Below are 19,855 nucleotides of genomic sequence, written 5' to 3' on the forward strand. Positions count from 1 at the left end.
GTGCCCCCCAATCTCCCTACCCAAATGCTCGGCTCTGGCCAAGCTGGTCTCCCTCTTGTCGTGCTACATGCCTCCCACGTTCATCAACATTTTGGGACCAACCACTGTGCTGGGGCTGGGATGGAGGATGAATGTAGCATAGTTCCTGCCCTCTGAAGGCTCCCTTTCCAGCCTGAAGAACAGACAGACAGACAGAGAGACTGCTATCATCCAACGGGACAGGTGGCCTACACAAAGGTATGTACACGGTAAGGTAGATTCTAAGAACAAGTGAGTGATGCAGGAGGTGAGGAGACATTGCAGGGAAGGGAGGGAGGCATTGCTGACTGAGATCAAATCCTGGCTCTGCCATTTATTTGCTATGTGACCTCAGGAAACTTAATTAACCTCTCTTCTCCCCAGTTTCCTTATCTGTAGGATGGAGATGATCATACTATCTGTCTCACGGCACTTTTTTGAGGGTTAAAGAATTAATATAGATAAAACCCATAGAACATTCCAGGCCCATAACATAAGTCAACAAACTTCTGCTCTTACTGATTACCTCCCCCAGCCCACCCACCTACCAACTCCCACACATACCCCTCCATCCCTAGAGAACAAAATCCAGTCAATACTCATTCACTACAGATCTGCTGGGCATCCTAGGGAGACACCCTCCGACATACCAGCTCCCACCCCCTGGCCACTCCCTCCCCTGAATTCTGACAGTGCTCTCAACCTACTCAATGAAATTTTCCTGATGGGGTGTTATCTCTATGATATCAGCCTTATCTTTCCAACTCTATTGGAGATAGAGGAAATAAGGAACAGGCAAAGGAGGAAGAAACCTTCCTTCAGAACATATCATGTGCATTTTTATGCACAGTATCACATATACCTTTCCCAACCAGTATTATCCCCACTCCACAGCTGAGGACACGGAGGCTCCCAGCAGCAAAATGAATTTTTCTCAGAAAGTCCCAGATAACAAGCTAACAAGCAGCAGAACCACAATTTGACCTCGGCTTTTTCTCACTCCAAAGTCAGTGCACGTTCCTCCTCACCCACCTCTCTCTAACCTGGACGGCCCTGACCTTGCTGCCTACTTCCCTTACCCCCCACCATGACTTGAAGTAAGAGAAATCAAAGGCTTTGCGCCAGGCCCTCTGACCTCACAATTCTACTTCTACGAAATAATGAAAGCGTATGTGAAGATATAGCTGCAATATTGTTTTCAATAGCGAACAAACTTTAAACTGTCTAAATGTCCAACAAGTGGAACACTGATTGAGCAAACTGGGGCATGTCCACGTAATGGAACACCATATAGCCCTAAAATGTCATAAAAATGTCTTTATTGACCCGGAATGATGCTTTGCATGTATTGTTGAGTGGGGGGATGGGTTAAAATGGTATGTCTCATTTAGTGTGTGCACATGAGTGTGTGTGTGCACATTTGTGTGTGTGTGTGTGTGTGTGTGTGTGTAGAGGGAGAGGAACAGAGACAGAGACACAATCCTCAAATAGTATACAAAACTAGAATGTAAGCTACCTCTCAGGAGTAAGACTATGAGTGATGTTTATTTTTCCTTTATGATTATCTGCAATTTCTGATTTTTCTGCAATGAGTATATATTCTATTTCCGTAGGAAAAAAAAATATTAAAAAAAAAAAACTTCGGGGCGCCTGGGTGGCGCAGTCGGTTGAGCATCCGACTTCAGCCAGGTCACGATCTCGCGGTCCGTGAGTTCGAGCCCCGCGTCGGGCTCTGGGCTGATGGCTCAGAGCCTGGAGCCTGCTTCCGATTCTGTGTCTCCCTCTCTCTCTGCCCCTCCCCCGTTCATGCTCTGCCTCTCTCTGTCCCAAAAATAAATAAACATTGAAAAAAAAATTAAAAAAAAAAAAAAAAAAACTTCTACAAACGTTAATTTCTATCCTGTTGTTGGTCATCCACATCTTGGGAGGAATTGTTTGCCACAAAGTTTTCATTAAGCAACAGCTAGCTGAGAACAAGCTCTGGCTGGAGGAGAAAATAATTCCAGAGGGTGTGGGTTACAGCCCCCAAAAGACAAACCAAATGGTTGAAAGCTCGAGAGGTGCGGCCTGGGGAGGGGAGGGCAGGCAGTGGGAGCAAAGGAAGAAGAGAAATGCAGGTGTGAAGGGGGCAGAGAGAAACTGCAGCTTCTCTTCAGCCCTGCCTGTGGCCTGCTCTGCTGGGACACTCTGCAACCTGTGTCCGCGACACGATGGCATTTAAATATTTAAACAGGCCCAGCTTTGCCGTAAAGAATGCACTCAGTCTCCAGGGATCAATCCCATGCCACAGGCCCTGCTCCACAAATCAAGTTTCTGGGGCACAGAGCCCTTCCCACCCTCCCCTGCCGCACCCCATGCAAAGACCTGCAAGATAATAGTGCGGACAACTGAGTGATGAGCCCGGCTTCCCTTCAGTGACAAGGGCAGCCAGCCTGAAGGCCGCGTTATTGGCTTTTCCACTGCAGCTCCAAGCTAAAAGCACATGAGCCTTAGAGAATGCAGGGCCTTAATGCCCTCAAAAAAAATTTTTTTTTAATAAGACTGCCAGAGTCATCTGGTTCTCGCTGTACACTCAGGTATGGGGGAATCCAGAGTAATTTTAGAAGGCTGAGGTCTAGCAGATTTTCTGGGACTACCTTGGGCACAAGCTGTGTCTGCCTCAGACACCAGTCCACCCGTCCCACACACCCCCTCAGCCTGTGCATGGCAGTCCAACATCGTCTCCAGGACGAAGAGCCTCCTTGTGAGGTCACTGCCTGGGAAGGAAGGAGCCCACTGTGTGGGCAGGTCTGGAGACTCAAGAAAGGGGCCCCCGCGTTGACGGATCAGGAAAGTGATGTCCTAGCTGCTGAAGGCTGACACCAGGACCAGATCCCCAGACTCTTTGCTTTTAGCTCCATACCCTTCCCCCTCCACTATTCCACCATCAAGAAGAGGAGGAAGGGACCCGAACCCTATGCTGACACTGCCCCAACTGGACATCCCCCGCTGACTTTCTAGAAGGGAGGCAACACTGTGGAGTGGCCATGTTTTCGGTCATGGGCTGCACAATCAAAAATACATGTCTGTGGGGTGAGGGTGGTGGAGAACAAAGTTTTTACTGATAGGGAGGCTGAGTTGAGAGCACCCATTCCTGAAGTGTGAATACCCGACGTGACTCAGAGGTGAGTCAGGCTCCCACGAGGGCTTTGATCATGTCTATTTGCTTTTTGTCACTAATCCACCCTAAGTCCCCAGTTTGTGTGTGTGTGTGGGGGGGGGGGATATTTTAATAGATTCAAATGTAAAAGGCTTAAAAGTATATAATCTATTCCATTCTACATCAATTATCATGACTACCTGATTCCAGCTTGCCAGACTGACACCTAGAAGCCATCTGTTAACAGTGGACATAGCTTGACCTCATAAATGTGTGTGATCATTAATTCACTTTTAAAACAGGTTTTCTCCTCAACTCTCAGGAGAGCCAAACTCCAGGGTCAGGAGAGCATATTTCACCAGCACTTTGTGTGGGGGTGTCCTGGGGTATGTCAGCTCCGGAGCTGAAGAAGCCAGGATTCCCGAACCAGCTTCAGCGTGAACCAGCTGGGCGACCTTGGACAAGTCCCTTCACCTCTCTGAGCCCCAGCTTCTTCACAGCAGATCAAGGTCAACTGTCCCTCCCTCTCAAGGTTACTGTGAGGATTTATAGAGACAACATATGTAACGAGCTTAGCACAATGCCCTACACACTGTAAGCACCATTAGCAGGAGTTAACACGGTGATCAGAAAAACTGGGGACAAAAGTAGCTGTTGGCAAGGATGTGGAGAAACTGGAACCCTTGTGTACGGTTGGTGGGAATGCAAAATGGTGCAGCTGCTCTGGAAAATAAGTATTAAGGTTCCTCAAGAAGAGTAAAAACAGAATTACCACAGGATCCAGCAACCCCACTTCTGGGTATTCATCCAAAAGAACTGAAATCAGGATCTCAAATATTAGCACCCCTATGTTGACTGCAGCACCATTCACGATGGCCAAGATGTGAAAACAACCTAAATGTCCATTAACAGATGAACTGATAAAGAAAATTTGGTAGATACACACAATGGAATAGTATTCATCTTGAAAAAAGAGGGAATCCCTCAATATGCCATAACATGAATGCATCTTGAGGACATTATGCTAAGGGAAATAAGCCAGTCACCGCAAGACAAATACTGCCTGATTCCACTTACACGAGGTATCCAAAACAGTCCAATTCATAGCATCAAAGAGTGGAATGATGGTTGCCAGGGGCTGGCGCAGAAGGGGAGTTAGGGAATTGCTAACCAATGGGCATGAAGTTTCAGTCAAGCATGATGAATAAGCCTTTCAGATCTGCTGTACAACATTATACCTAGACTCAGCAATATATATTGTACACTTAATAATTTATTAAGAGGATAGATGTTAAGTATTCTTACCGCAGTAAAATAAAGTTAATTTTTTAAAAAAATATTTTAAAAACTGGGGGAAAAAAACTTCACAGCTTCCTTCCACTGTGCCCAGCAAAGGGGTAAATGGGTGCTTTGCTCCTCCCTAAATGGCTGATGCTTAGAGACAAATGGTCTCCCTCTCTCCCCCTGAATATCGTTCCATCACCACCATCTTCTCTCCTATGAGGTTTCTTGAACATAGACAATGGAAAAGTGGGTCTCATCTGGAGTCAGCTCCAGTGATGCTAACAGAAAATTCAGGGTAGGGAGCAGTTGGGGAGAGAAGAGATAAACATTTAGAACATCCCGGTAGCCCGACCCAAGGATTGCTTTCATGTCTGTCTCCAGTCATCATCGCACCTCTAAAAGGGGGCTAATGATACTGTTAGGATTTAAAGCTATTAAGTAAATTAAAGCCAAGTGCTGGATTGCTGAGCTTTATATGGGACTGCTGAGTTTTAGATCAATGCGGGGGGGGTGGGGGTGGGGGGGGTGGGAATAAAAACAGGAAAGGAAAGATTCTAAAGAGACCAACTGAAACAGTGAAGTGAGCCTATGGCACTTGACCTGGAGAATTCCTGAAGACTCTAGAACTTTCAGATGCAAAAAGCAGGGAATAATAAAAAAGCTGAGCAGACGGAGGCCAGAAGCCTTTGAATTTGAATGAAGTAGACCAGTCACTGTCAAAAGTCAATATTCAGAAATATCCCCTGAGAAGCTGTCAAAGAAATGCAGGTTCTTGGGTCTGCTCCCCATGGTTCTGATGGAGGGGGTCTGGTATGAGGCCCGGGAATCACATTTTAATAAGTGTCTAGGTTCTCTCTGTGCAAATGGCCCAGGTCCATGCTCTTTGACAAACACTGACAGCCTTCCCCACAAAGTCATATTCAGTTGCTCTGTTTGTGAGTAATGAACACTCTTCTTTGGCAAGGGACTGAAAGGGAAGAAACAGAACTACAATCCTTAAGCTTGGTAAACTTTCAGGATAATTAATAGGGATTGGTTACTTGCTGGAAAATGAAGTATTCACATACACACATGCCACGGATTGGGTAAAAAATAAATTATGTTCAGATGATTGAGTGTTTCTCTGAGATGGAATAAATTCAATGGCTGAATGAAAGGAACAGGCAAACTATCTATCACCTGAAGTTAGCAGCTAAGATAACATTTCAACCACGCGTCGGGAAAGGGATACTTGGACCAGGAACATAATAGGACGACTACGTTTAGGAATATAAACCATTCAGGCTTAAAGGTAATCACATCTGAAAGATAGCTCCTACTACCCCCACATAAACCCAGAAAGAGGTGGTGGGGTACAAGGTGGCCTAATATCTTCATAAATAACTCGAAAGATGGAGGCCGGCTCACGCAAATCCCCACAGACAACACCAAAGTGGCAGGGATGGCGAATCTGTGAAGAATGGAATTCAACCACGGGGCAATGTCTTTAAATTTGCCTTTATCAAATCTTGTGTAATGAAGTCACATATTATTGTATCTCTTTATTGAGACTCAATAGGGCTAAATGTAGAGTGATTTATGGAAGAAGGACTAATCGGATGCATTAAGTAGAAAAGAGCACGCACCTGGAGAGGCATTAGCACAGGGGTCAGGACAGACACTGCATGGGAAGTCGTGTGGCAATGGGGCGGCCGAGTACTTCTGTTCTCTACACATTAAGAGAACTGTATTAAGAGCCGATGTGTAAAATAAACAAGGAAATGTGTCTGTTACTCTCTGAGCCGCTTGGCCTTGGTGTTACTTCCAGGGGGAACCCTGAGCTTAAATGTAAATCTGGGAAGGAATTTAAAGCAGGCCATCACAGAGGTTATGGGATGTGACCCCAGATAAACCAAAAAGACAAGGGGATGTTAAAAGAGCCTCCAGAATAGACAAAATGCTCAGTGTGCCTCTTTGTTGGGAAAAGATGCACAAACGATAAGGGAGCCTATAGGAGTAAAAAAAAAATTTAGCTCCTATTAAGGAAAAACAATCATTCAGAGCACAGTTGGAATCATGGAAGAAAGGGTAGCTTATCGTAACACCATCCCTGGGGACACTCAAGGAGGTGACCAGACACCTCTCTACTTAGGATGCATTAGAGATTATTAAAAGCATTCCTTGCTCAGTTCGGGGGTAGAGGGTGGGCCTCGTGACCTCTCTAAAGGTCATTCCTATCCCAAAGGATCACTTGTCTGAAGGGCACCAGATAAAAATAAAGTCTATTAATCACCAAGCTGCCACACAATTTCCTAAGAGGGCCAGAAGAGAGAAGGGCAATCTACAGTGGACGTTGGTCCGTTGAGGGAGGAAAAGGGAGGCAGCACCTGTGTGGGCAGAGTCAAGGAATCAGCTGCTGAGACTTCCAGAAAGCCAACGTCAGGCCTCTGTTTAGACCTCCCAAGCATCACAGGGTAAGCAGAAGGAGGAAGAGACTGTGGAGATGGGAACAGGAAACAGCAAATGACAAGAGAGTCCCTAATCACAGCCACAGGAGCTGGGGGGGGGGGGGGGGGGTAGGGGGGGACGGGCAGGATGCAAGCACCTCACCCAGAAAGAGGGGAGCCAGGCACAAGAGGGACACCCACAAGGTAGCTCTGCGGAGGTGACCTGTCAGGAGGCAGGCGGCAGACAAAGAGTGAAGAGAGAAACCGAGAGGTGGGTGAGGAAGGGCACACGGGGTGTGTCTGCGAATACAGGGGACTACTGGCTGAGAATCCACTGAAAGCCGAAAGAGATAGAGCAAAAAGTAACCCCGCCATCTACGGGAGCAGACAATCGCATGACAAAAATAAAGCTTTGGAAGAGAGGAATCGAATGGCAATGCCCCGATCCCAGAGCAGCTGCTGGCATTCTTGAGAGCTGGGCTGCTCCAGCCAGACACAGCTGGGAAGCCTGCTCCACGAGGGTCGGAAGGACCCTTCCCACAGGGCTCACCTGCTCGGGCTTTTATGCAGCAGAACAAAACGGAGCCCCTTCTGGGAGGCAAGACCCAGGCCAGAGCAGGCACCTCCTGATACTGTCATGAGACATCAGACCCCATGCCCTGCTCCCTCCTCATCCTGGACCAGAAACCACTTTGGGAGGGACATGTTACCTGCAGGAGTTGTCTCAGGAATGCCATCTGCACGGTGTATTAAGCAGCCAAATGGGGGTCATGGAGTTTGAGTTCTTCTAGCAAAATGTTCTCCAACCAGCTGTCACCCCACCGGGCACAGAACAACTTTTTGAAATCAAAAGAGGCCAGTGAAGAGGGAGGAAAAGGACACCACCCCCGAGGTGCTCCCTGAGCCCCCTCGCCCCCGTTCGCCCTCTGCTTCCACGGAGACGGCGGACACTGCAGGACGGCCTTGGAAGACCCACCGTGCCAGGGCCCTGCCTGAGCCACCTCGCAGCCCTTCCCCTGTGGCACCGCTCTGCATCCTCGGACGGGAGAAGACAGGAGGGGAAGATGGTCAGAGAGTGTGGCTTCGAGGGCTGTCCTTGTTGTGGAAGGAGGGATGGCACCCCATCCGGTGAGAAGAAAAGTAGGGCAAGGATTTTAAACCCACCCCCCAGCGCGCTGGTGGGTGAGAAAGAGAACGGCTCTCGAGCTGACGGCCATCCCTCCGAAGGCTGAAGGTTTCTGGAGGCACACCCGCCGCCCCTGCTCCCGCTCTCCCTCAGCCCCAACCCAGCCCTGTCTGCGCCCCCTAAACCCAGGAGCTGGGCCGTCCTTGTCCAAGAGACACCTCTGAAGCAAGCAAGAAAGGCTGGAGATGGATCGAGGGCCATTTATTAAGCTAAGTCGTCGTCAGAGAAAGATTCATAACTCGCCCTACCTAGGACGGGAGAGGGAGAAGGAAATTAAAGGGAAACATGAAAAGCCAGAGGAGCCAAGTACCTTGGTGGAGGGCTTTGAGTTATGCTTTTGTTTGTAAGTCTCTGAAACAGAGAAAGAAAGAGGATGAATCTTCAGGAGACCAAGAGAGTGAGAGAGAGAGAGAGAGAGAGAGAGAGAGAGAGAGCCAGAAGAAAGCCACCAAGGAGGCACTGCCAGAGAAAGGGGGCCGGCATCAAAGGCAGGAGGCCTCCCTGACTTGCTTGTCCCTCATGCACAAACACCTGGGCGGGCGGGTGGCAGCAGCAGGAGGTGGTGACTTTGCTGACAGGGCAGGCATGCGAGCTGGGGTGCAGGCCCAAGAGGAGGAGCCAGCGAGGCCGAGGCTGGGGGCGGACAGCCAGGGAAGCACAGGGAAGGGGGTGCTGGGGGCAGGGGCAGGAAGGCGGCATCTGCCGTACTTACTGTCACAGACGTAAGGTTTGTCATGGTCTTCCTGAGAGGCGGCGTCGTGCCTCCTCCTGCCACCTGCAGAGCCACGGGCCTGGGGAGACAAGGGGGGGGGGGGCGGAACCAGGAGGCTTGTTATCGTAACGGTTACAACAGCTCCTGAGCACACACTCTGTGAGGCCCTGGGCATCGCACCTACATCTCCTCATTCAATCTTCCTCACAACATTTGAACCAATACTGACCCCATTTTACAGGCCAGGAAACTTGAGGCCCAGAGAGGCCCAGGTAACTTGCCCCGGAACACTCAGCTAGTCACGCGTATCATCTCATTAAATGTTCGCAACTCCAAGAGAGGTCCTACTATGACCTCCGTCTTACAGATCGGGAGGCCGAGGCAGCAGCCCGTTAAGTAGCTTGCCCAGGGTCACTCAGCTACCAAGTGCAGAGCCAGGCCGGAAACGACAGTCTGACAGCAAAGCCTACATCTGCCCGATCCCCCTACTCTACTGTTGCCACAAGGACCCCCTCCTCCAACCGCTTAGCCTTCTAGCTTCATCGACCCCACATGGAGATGCCCACCCCGCTCCCCTCAGCTGACCGGATGACGGCAGATCGGGAGCAGAGGCCGTGTGCCCGCAGTCATCACCCCAGGCGCACGCTGTCCCCTGCAAGTCTCTTAAGAGCCAGCCAGCCCTGGCATCTGGGCCTAGGGCGTGAGCCCGGGCATGGCGCGGAGCTCCCTCTGGCCTGCTCGGCCTACCCTGTGGGGGTGAGCTTCAGCTGAGGCCTCCCTGTGTGGTCTGCCTCAGGCCTCCAGCCAGTGACAGAGACCTTGACGCCTCACAGTCTCCTGGGGCTGGACTCCCGATACCACCACCCTGCGTGCACCTCCAGAAAGGGTCGGCGTACCCAGGGGTGGGGCTGGGCTGAGCTCTACCTCCAAAGATAGAGGAGAGCAGCCAAGAGGGTGCTGGCAACTCTGCAGCCCCAGGACGGTGGCTACAGAACGCGGCAAGGTTTATTTTTAAACCTTTATAAGTCCCACATGGTCACGTGGGTAGCACCCTGGCCTCCTCCGGGTCATTCTCTGGTAATGAGTAGCAGTAAACGCCCAACCAGGGAAAGGGCCTGCTGGGGTCTTTGGGGACAGAGAAGGAGACGCAGCAGATGAGAAATAAAACATGGCAGCCACCTGGGGTGCGGGGGGGAAACGGGGCAGTCCCCTGGGCTGGGCCTGGACAAGTGGCCCTGGAGATTTCAGGGTCAAAGGCCTGTGGCTGACACACACACACACACACACACACACACAGGCACGCACACTCTCTCACTCACTGGGGATTTCACAACGGAAAGGCCTGTACCCCAGGCCTGTGATGTTCACACACTCTCAAAAAACACACACACTTCACAGTCAACACCACCTGCTAAGCTACCACCTCCACCATCGCCTCAGCTTGTCTCTCTCCAAAACAAATTACAGAATTCCACCCCCCTCCTTCCCTCCCTCCCACCGCTTTGCCTCTCTGCCTCCCCACCCCCCATCCGGGCACAAGGCCGGGCGACAGCCAGCGGCCCCCTCCCCTGGCCCTCATCACTCAGAGTTGACCTGAAGAGGGAGCTGTGAGGTGCTGCGGTCACCCCCAGGCACTGACAGGCCTCCCTGCCTGCCCAGGACGACGACGACACGGAGGCTGGTCACCCTCAGCTGCCCTCGCCGCCACCCCCCCCCACGCCCCCACGGTGAAGCCAGGGACAGCTTGACGTGTGCAGCCCGCAGCCCTGTCACAGCCGCCTGGAGCAGGTGAAAGCAACTGAAGCAGAATGACAAGCCAGCAGCAGACGCGGGGAAGGGGCTCTGAGAGACTAAAAATACCGCCTGGGAGAAGAGGAGGAGATAGGACAGTGCGCACTCCTGGGGGCCGGCCAGCAGGAGGGGGAGGGGCGCACTGAAAGCCAGGGTCGGGTTTCACTCTGCAGGGCTGACCAGCGAGGTCACTTCCACACTCTCCTTGCACCTTGGTTTCCTCAACTGCAAAATGGGCACGTGCAGGGAACTCTTCCTGGGGCAGCGTTACTCCTAGGGTCTCCTGGAATCGCCCAAACTTGCAAACTCAGAATCCTGCTGGTCTTTTTCAGGGGTCACGTCCTCAGAGAAGCCCTTCCTGACCAACCTATATCCACTCGCACCCTACTCCATCGTTCTCCTCTCCCTGCCCTGCTTTGTTTGGTCCCAGCACTTAGCACCGTCTGACATTATATTATTCCGTCTCCCCAACAAGAATATAGAAAACACATCTATGTGGGCCACGCTAGACTCAGAACCTGGCACAGGGCCAGCCACTTAAGGCGCACTTAATAAACCTTTGCTGAATCAATCAGTCAGTCAGCGAGTCAATCATCTTCAGTCCTTCTCCTTCATTCTTTCTACCCAAGTGCTACGGTTTCTTGCCTCCAAGGCCATCTTGGGCTTTGCATTTCCCTTCTATTCCACATTTTAATCCAGGAGCTCATCAACAGACCCCTGAACTGCTCCAAGAACCCACCAGCTGGGGTCCTACCTCTGCACTGCCCTTCCCAATCCAAATGCATGACCCCCAGACCAGTTAGACAAAAGGAGTAAATGACAGAGCCCATAGTCATTTATTCATTCATTCATTGCCATCTAAAGACCACTGACACATCCAACAGCAACCTGGTGCTAAATCCATCAGGTTCACCTCATGCTCATGCTATGTCCTTGTCTTTGTTTTTATTGATCCCTGTCAGGGACCAGCCTCTGCTCTGCCACCCACACTGGTCCATGCTTTAGCCCCACTAACATCCACTCCTCCAAGAACCTTCCTCCTGCCAAATCGAGGAGTAAAAAGAGCATCCACGTTAAAGTCAGACAGGCATAGGTTTAAACACCAGCCATGTGTCTTTAGACAAGTTACTTCTCTAAATTTTAATTTTCTCAACTGTCAAATGGGCACAGAAACACCTTTACTGCAGAGTTGCTGAGAGCGTTTGCGCCGAGAGCGTGTGAAACCACAGGGGATAGCGCCCCGTCCACAGGAAGTGCTCGATAAATTATTTCCCCTTCTTGCCCAAGCTGATCTCTTCTCTCTCCTCCGAACTTTTATTGCATTTCGTTAGTGCACAGGCAGAAGCCTGCTGTTTTCTAATTGTATCATGGCTATTAGTATTTTCTCCTCAATTTAATCCCGAGGTCCTTAAAAGCAAAGACGGCATTTCATACGTTATTATGAGCCCCCAACACTTAGATCTATGCTGGGGACACAGCATCCAAAGCTCTTGCACACGTATTAAGTTCAATTCATTCCTACAATGCACCGTGAGTTACAGAGGGTAACATTATTCCCATTCCCATTTGGCACTCGATGAAACCATCTCTAAAAGGGTTTATGATTCGTCCACAGTCACAGGGTCAGTAGAAGGAGCAGGATCTAGGTTTCCAGACTCTGTTCTCTAAACTTTTAAAGCTGACTGTCCAAAAGAAACCAGTCCTGCCTCTCTGAGAACTGTCCACCCCATTCCACTCCTCATCATTCAGATACTGGTAAGCCACGACAGCCATGATTGTACCACATAGCCCAGCCCCACTGGCCACAGTGGATTGGCTGGCTCAGGAGTCACATGACCTAAGCTGGGCTAATCAGATTCTACCTATAAAGGATTTGGAGCTGGGAAAATGACTCCAGTGGTGCGCACACACACTTGAACTGGCAACCCATCTATTCAGGAGCTAGGAAGCCATGCGCACAGAGAAGCAGGAAACCATCTTTTGGTAGAAAAATAAAGAAGTAGAGGCCACCCGCTGCCTGGGTTCCTTATTCTTTCCCAGTCCTAAGTCCCTGCCATTTTCTTGCCCTTCCTAAGGGTTGCATCTTCAAAGATTGCTCATATTTGGGGCAATGACCCGGCAGCTTTTCAAATACTCCACATTTTTGCCGAAGCTGTTGCGTTTCTTGCAATTAAAAGACCCTCGACTAGCACACGCTCAGAGAGCTAGTTCCTCTATAAGAGTTTTCTCAAGTGATGGTCCAGGGTTCCCTGGGATCTTTGAGACCCTTTCTGCTATCAAAACTATTTTCGTAACAGTACCAAATAGCACTAGAATGTTACTTGAAACTTTACACTCTCAATTCTCTCACAAGTGCACGGTGAGAGTTTTCCTGAGGCTACCTGACATGATAATGTCATCACTCCGTGTGCTGGTGTATTCTGAAGGTTAACATTTTTTTCTGCCTTAATTTCTAGTATGGTAAGTATCGCTGGTTATAAACCACCAGAACAATAGCTTTGGGGGGCTCTCAGTAATTTTTCAGTAAAGAATTCCTGAGAAACGCCCCTGCAAAAACAAAACAAAACAAAACCAAAAACCCTGAGAACCACAGCTCCACATCCTTGCTGTTTAAAGTGTGGCCCTCAGACCAGCAGAGCTGGCATCACCTGGGAGCTTGTTAACCAGGCAAAATCTCAAAATCTCAGCCCTCCCCCCCACCCCCCAGACCCACTGTGTTAGAATTTGCACTTTAACAAGATCACCATGTGCTTCGTATGCACATTACAGTTTGAGAAACATTGGACTGCACCACTGTGCATCAATACATCGTTACTGATTGATTGATTGACTGATTGATAATACTCACATGGATGCCTTCCAGCAATTTCATGAATTTTAAAGAGCCTGGATTTCTTGGGCTAAAGTTACCATAGACACAGTCATTAATTGTTGGGCCTGAATTTCCCTCACCCCTCAGGGTATCTCCATTGTCAAAGCTCCAAGAGTTGTTCCTTTACACCCACTGAACAATGTCTAGCCTTTATTAAGCACTCAGAATCGGCTGTGTATTATTTCTCACATTTTAATTATGAAAAACTGAGGCCCAGAGTGCTTACATAATTTTATCAAGATGATGAGGTTAACATTACTTCACCCAATGTCTAGTAAATAAATGGTGGAGCTAGGATTTGAACTCCTGGTTCAAAGAAGGCAGAGGCTGTTCTTATAATCACTACCTTACCCTTGGCTTCCTCAGTGGGCACACAGAGCACCTGGGGATCTTGTCAAAGTGCAGGCTCTAATTTGGTCCATCTAGGGTGGAGTCCAGGGTCTGGCATGTTTGACAAGCTCCCAGGTGATCCTGAGGCTGCAGTCCAGGAGCCACACATTGAGTGTGTGTATGGCCTTGCTGCCTGTCAGTCCTCACAACAGAAATGCTCTCTAGGAACCAGCAGCAGCTTGAATATGCCACTTAAAAGGGTAGTTTAACTGAGGCTGTGGGTGAGGCAGCTTCACACTTTTATTCCAGCATAGGCAGGTTCACCCACACTCTTCTGGGTCATCGCATGGCTTCCACCATGGGTGACAGGTGCACAGTGTCACTGCACAACATAGAGCCCTTCAGCGGCCCCATGGCTAGCATCAAGTAGGCCTGGAGTTAGTCTAGGCCCCATCCAGCTCCCTTACTGTGTTCAAGCCTTCTCTCAACTCCCACAAAGTTGAAATATAGCTTTTCTTTCTTTCTCATCATTCAGTCATTCATTCAACATGCTGGTCTTTGGCCATATTATGGGCACGGGGCCAGGCATGACTCGGTGGCAAAAGCACAGACCTGTGTTCGAATGCTGACTTTTTTTTAAATTCATTTTTTAAAATCTTATTATTATTTTTTTTTTTAGAGAGAGAGAGTGTGCGCAAGCAGGGAAGAGGGGTAGAGGGAGGGAGAGAGGGAGAGACAGAGAGACAGAGAGACAGAGAGAGAATCTCAAGCAGGCTCCATGCTCAGTGAGGAGCCCAATGCAGGGCTTGATCCCACAACCCTAGGACCATGACCTGAGCTGAAATCAAGAGTCAAGACGCTCAACCAACCGAGCCACCCAGGCGCCTCCTGACTTCTTTTTTACTAGATTAGACGACCTTGAGCAAGTTACTTAATCTCTCTGAGAGTGATAATACCAATTTATGGGAACGAAAGAAGTGTTGGCCAATAGAAATATAACATGAGCCACACACGTCATTTCAAATTTTCTAGTAACCACATTTTTCAAAAAGAGTAAAAAGAAAAACAGGTACAATTAATGTTACTAATATATTTTATTTAATCCACGATATCCAAACTATTATCATATTAATAGAAAAATATTCATGAGATGCTTTGCATTCTTTCCTACTAAATGTTCAAAATCTGGGGCATATTTGACATTTACAGCACATTTTACTTGGAACTGGCAGTATTCTAAGTTTTCATTGTAAAGAGCCTCATCACATGGCCCAGTGTCCAGAAAGTACACGGTGAGTACACAGTGACTGCTGCTGTCACTGCTGTGTTCTTACAGAGGAGACACCCAGCTCATATCCATGCACTTTTGAGTTCAATCATCTAGATTTAGCTTGGGAATAGAGAAAACATGAAGAGGACCACTCTCTACAATCTACTCAAGGAACTTTGGTTTGGGGTGAGGGAAGGGATAGAAGCAAGCCTGGAGGCACACAGCTCTTGGAGTTTGCAAAAGGCCCAGAAACCCTAAAGCCTCCTCCAATGACGGAATTGGGTATTCACTATTTTGTAGCCCCCAGTGAAGTCATGGGTCTAGGCAAGTTTACCCATAGCTGCTGAAGCAACCAGATGGAAACTTGATGGGGAACCTTTTAAGGAGAGATCAGGCTGACAATACCCAAATCCACTGATCCATTTTTCCCCAAGACAGAACAGCTGGACAACATGTACCTCCTCATGTAATGCAGTAAGAAGCACAGGGAAGATTCTTGCCCCACCAAAAAAAAATTTACACATACACAAATACCCTGAATCTAATCAGGTCTCTAATCAAACCACCAGTTTTCAGGAAATAAAGAGGATACATTAAATACCACCAATCCACCAAACCTAGAATGTGGGAAATTCTACAAGACGAACCACCCAAGTTTTTCAATGAATAAATGATGTGGAGAAGAAAAAAATATGTATGCGTGTGGTGGGGTAGAGCAAGGAAGAGGTATGGAACAAAAGAGGCTTATGTTTCAAACAAACCAACTGTAAAAAGGCACTTTTGAGGAAATCATCAGGGACTAGATAGTAGATATTAGAGTAGTTGTTATTTGTACTGGGTATAATAATGATATTTGTTAGAGATATACTCTGAGGTATATGCAGGTTAAATGACAAAATGCCTATGACTTCCTTTCACATATTCTTCCAAAAATTAAATAAATATATAAACCAACAACAAATGGGAGTAAAGAACAAATAAAACAAGATCATTACTGAAGCTGGCTGGTGACTATAAAAGGCGTGACGCATGACAGGGTTGCCCTGCCCAGCCTGAGAAATTCCAGCCCCATCAGCAAGTCAGAGCATCTGAGCTCAATGTGGGCAAAACTGGACTGCTTGCACCATTCACCTAGGAACTTGCTTATGATACAGCTTTCCAGGCCCTACCCTAGACCTCCTAAATCAGAACTTCTGGGAGTAGGGTCCTGGGAATGTGCATTGCAATAGGCGCCCCTGGTGATTTTGATGTATACTAAAGCACAAGAAGCACGGGAATAGAGAGGCTTGCCATAATTATCACGGGACCCAAACCCACAGGGCACCCAGGACTGGCCTCTTATCCATGGGAGGGGTAAGGATCCTGTCCAGAGACTGAAGGAGCCAGAAGACTAAAGACCAATTCTCTAGATGGAAAGAAAGCTTATCCTTGGAGGTCCCTTGTCACCTGGTTATTTTCAGACGCCCTTGCAGACCCCTGAGGATGACTGCCAAAAGCCTACTGGGCTTGGATACGAGCACTCTGGAGAAGCAACCTGCATGTCTGAGAGCACCACTCAGGCTTGGGTCCCTCCCCTCAAGGACCACTCCCATAGGTTTATACCTTCCACCTTGGATTTTTCATCTGCCCATTTCCCAGGCTCCTGGCCTCCTCTTGCCACATCCCGGGCCCACACCAAAAGCCCATGCCCCACCCATGTGGAAACCATTCATGGCCCCCCTGCTTTCCCAGCATGATTCTACTCTCCACCTAGTGAAACATACCCCAAAGCAGGTGTCCTGACCTTGTCACTCTGGGGCAGCCCCAGGGATAGGAAAATTCAGCCTTCTTTTAAGACCAAGTAATGGGTCCAAAAGTCACTTTCTCCTCATCCTCTACCCTTCTACAGACCCCACCCCAACCCTCCCAGGACCCTCACTGTCCCCTCAGGTTACCTTCTCCCACTTCCTCTCCCTCCTTTAAGGGCTGAACTCTTACAGGCTATCACCAGGGGTCAGAGCTCTTCTGGCATTTTCTTCTCTGAGTATTCATCAAGGGAGGCTGTGTACATGAGCTTTGTCTGCTTGAAGTGGGACTCTGGGTCTGGGGACCAGTTGTGCTTCCACCCTCAGTCTCCCTTATCTCTTCCCTCCATCATGGCGTCTCCAGCTTACCCGTCCTCTGGTCCTATTCTTTCGCTTGGGAATATCCTCTTCTAAATCTTCTTCTTCATTTCCTTCTTCTACATTTTCATCATTTTCCAAAACCCTCTGAAAAGACAAGAAAATAAACAAAAGAGTTGAGAAATAAAATGCAAAGGAGAAAGCCATCCAGGGGTGATTTGGGTGGGTGGGGGGGGGGTCTGTTTTGTTGTTATGTTTTAACAAAACAAGACGCTGCCATTGCTTGGGAAGCAGGGCCTCCGAGATGCTGCCCAGAGTCTGAGCTCTTGGCGGTAACAACTCTCTCAAACCCTTGGGCCCCTTCCAGCCCAATCCTCCCAGAACACTGACTTTTTTCAACTATTTTTACCCAAGAAACATTTTCTAAAAAGAGAATACTCTGGTAGAGGCACTTCTCTATGTGGACCCAAGATGTTTTTCAAAACTTAACTTTTTTAATGTAATTTTCCTTTGTTCCTAAATACGAAAATATGTTCCTTCTTTCTCTGCCATTCTGGAACCCTGCCCTGTTTGATGAAAACAAGTAACTTCCTGTTCATCTGACCAGAATTTGACATTAATGTGTTGTTCTTAATCGTCCATTGTTTTTTTTTTAAGAAAAATGGGTTTTCATTACAGCACATTACTTGTAACGAAAGCTTAAAGATCATGAATTTAATTATCACTCTCCAATAGCCCTGTGAGTCACATAGCAGCAGAGAATCCAATTCCCATTTTGCAGGTGAATAAACTGAGGCTAAAAGCAGTTTTGATTGCCCAAGGTCGTACAGTGAATCCAAGACCAAAGTCAAGTCAGGTTCATCAGCCCAGAGTTTTCTGTTCATTTCTCAGCCCTATGCCTGAAGATTGAGGTATATTATGTAGACCCTTCCTGTAGGGACATGAACACTTCATTCCCTTTGGGAGTGGGGAGGACAGGTAAGGTGTGTACTTCTAGATTTGGGGGAGAAATGAAAGACTGTGGCAGAGGACCCAGCTCCCCAAAGTGAAAGGGGGACGGAGCTCACTGGACTCCATGTCTGGGGCCCTAGGAGCTTCTTTATGGACTCACTGTGTGACTTTGGGTGAGTCATCATGTCTTCGTGCCTCAGTTTCCCCAATTATAAAATAGGAATTCATTTATTCATTCAATCAACAAACATGTGTCTAGTGCTGACTACATGGCTGTACTACATGCTAGACAAGCCACAGAATGACTACAGTCAGGCCTGGCCCTAAAAAGATTCCACAGCATAGTGAAGGGAAAACATATTTAAATAAAAACCACAACCATATAGTTACTACTGCCATAAATGCAGTGATGGGCAGGTGCAAGCTGCTAGGAGAGGCTGTTAGAGGGAATTTTACCTAATCTGAGGGTCAGGAGAGGCTTACCTGAGGAAGTGACCTAAGAGAGTTGAGATGTAAAGGATGAGCAAAGACTAGCCTGGGGAATGGGGATGGAGGGCACGGTGGGAAGGAAAGTATTCTGGGCAGAGGGAACATCATGAGCAAACTCCCGGAGGGAGGAAGAGGAATTTGGCTTGTCCACGTTGCAGAAAGAGGCAAGTGTGACTAGAGCTCAGTGACTCAGAGAGAGACTCGTATGAGATGAAGCTAGAAGAAAGGCAGGTACCATATTATACATGATAACAGCATCCATCCATGCTTGTGATGGCGTGATAATCACACAAGCTATGAAAAGGCTTACAAGCAGCACACACTGCACTGACATGTGGTCTCACCATCACTGCTCAGGTAGCCTCCTGGACAACACCTCTGGCCTGTCTTCCAAGCAGGAAGCCCAGGAGTGAGTTTCCAGGTACCTTCTCCCACTGCCTTCGTGTCGGAGTTCTCTCCCAACCACAGGGGTTCACATAAGGTCTACATAATATACCTCAATTTACTAGATCAAAACAGATTAGTAAATTCTCCGGCTTCTCTACTGGGCTTACTTGGGAAGCCATCAGCTGACAGCACATGGGGGTTCTCAAGGCCAACCACAGCCATCCAACAGAGAAGCAGCTCTGTCTGCTAGACACGACCTGTGGCCCATAGCTAGAAAACATCGGCCCAGGTCCCAAGCAAGCCTCCTAGGCTCTCTGCATCTTGGCTCCCTGAACCATCAGTGGGAACACAAGTGAAAGTCAAGCAAGACAATGACAAGTCAAATGCTCTGCAGACTTTGGTGAAAAGATGCAGTGTAAATATCAGGTGTTGTTGTTATGACTGTTGTTGCTGTTCAAACAGCTGTCCTGCCAACTTCCGGGTCTTGAAGTCATTTAATCATGGCGAGTTCCGAGTGCCTCATATTTAAAGGTCATTGCCTCTGGCATCTTGTACAATATGACTCCACTCTCATTTTTTATTATGAAGGGATTTATGACCTGCAATATGGACTCAGGGTTGGAAGATAAAACACTGGTTGAAGGCTGCTGAGTTAGTCTCCAGGAGTGCCGCCTGGCCTCGATGTCCGGAAGTAAAATGACTTCTCCCTCTCTCTTCCCATTGGTCTCTCGGTGTCTTGAGAACCACTATGCTGTGCCCCAGGCTTCAGATGTGACAGCAGCCACCCCAGTGTGTTTGCATTTCCTGCAATGTGGCCCCGACACCCAGAAGCCTCTCTGCATAACTAGGGAGGAGCCAGGAGTCCCTAACAAACAAAGCTCGCATTCAGGGCTCAGGA

At 48.4% G+C, this 19,855-nt stretch overlaps 1 protein-coding gene across 8 annotated transcripts in view; it reads right to left on the reverse strand.

The window, feature by feature from the left end:
* DPF3 (double PHD fingers 3) overlaps positions 1-19,855 on the reverse strand; it is a 307,348-nt gene that overhangs the window by 94,527 nt on the left and 192,966 nt on the right. For all 8 annotated transcript variants that reach the window (XM_045060175.1, XM_011283320.3, XM_045060176.1 and 5 more), the window contains exons 5-6: positions 17,182-17,277; positions 8,766-8,844 (exon numbers count right to left, since the gene is read on the reverse strand). In XM_045060175.1, coding sequence (XP_044916110.1) covers positions 8,766-8,844; positions 17,182-17,277 — 175 coding nt within the window. The remainder of the gene's footprint in view (positions 1-8,765; positions 8,845-17,181; positions 17,278-19,855) is intronic.

This window comes from Felis catus, chromosome B3, assembly GCF_018350175.1.
Source record: "Felis catus isolate Fca126 chromosome B3, F.catus_Fca126_mat1.0, whole genome shotgun sequence".
NCBI lineage: Eukaryota > Metazoa > Chordata > Mammalia > Carnivora > Felidae > Felis > Felis catus.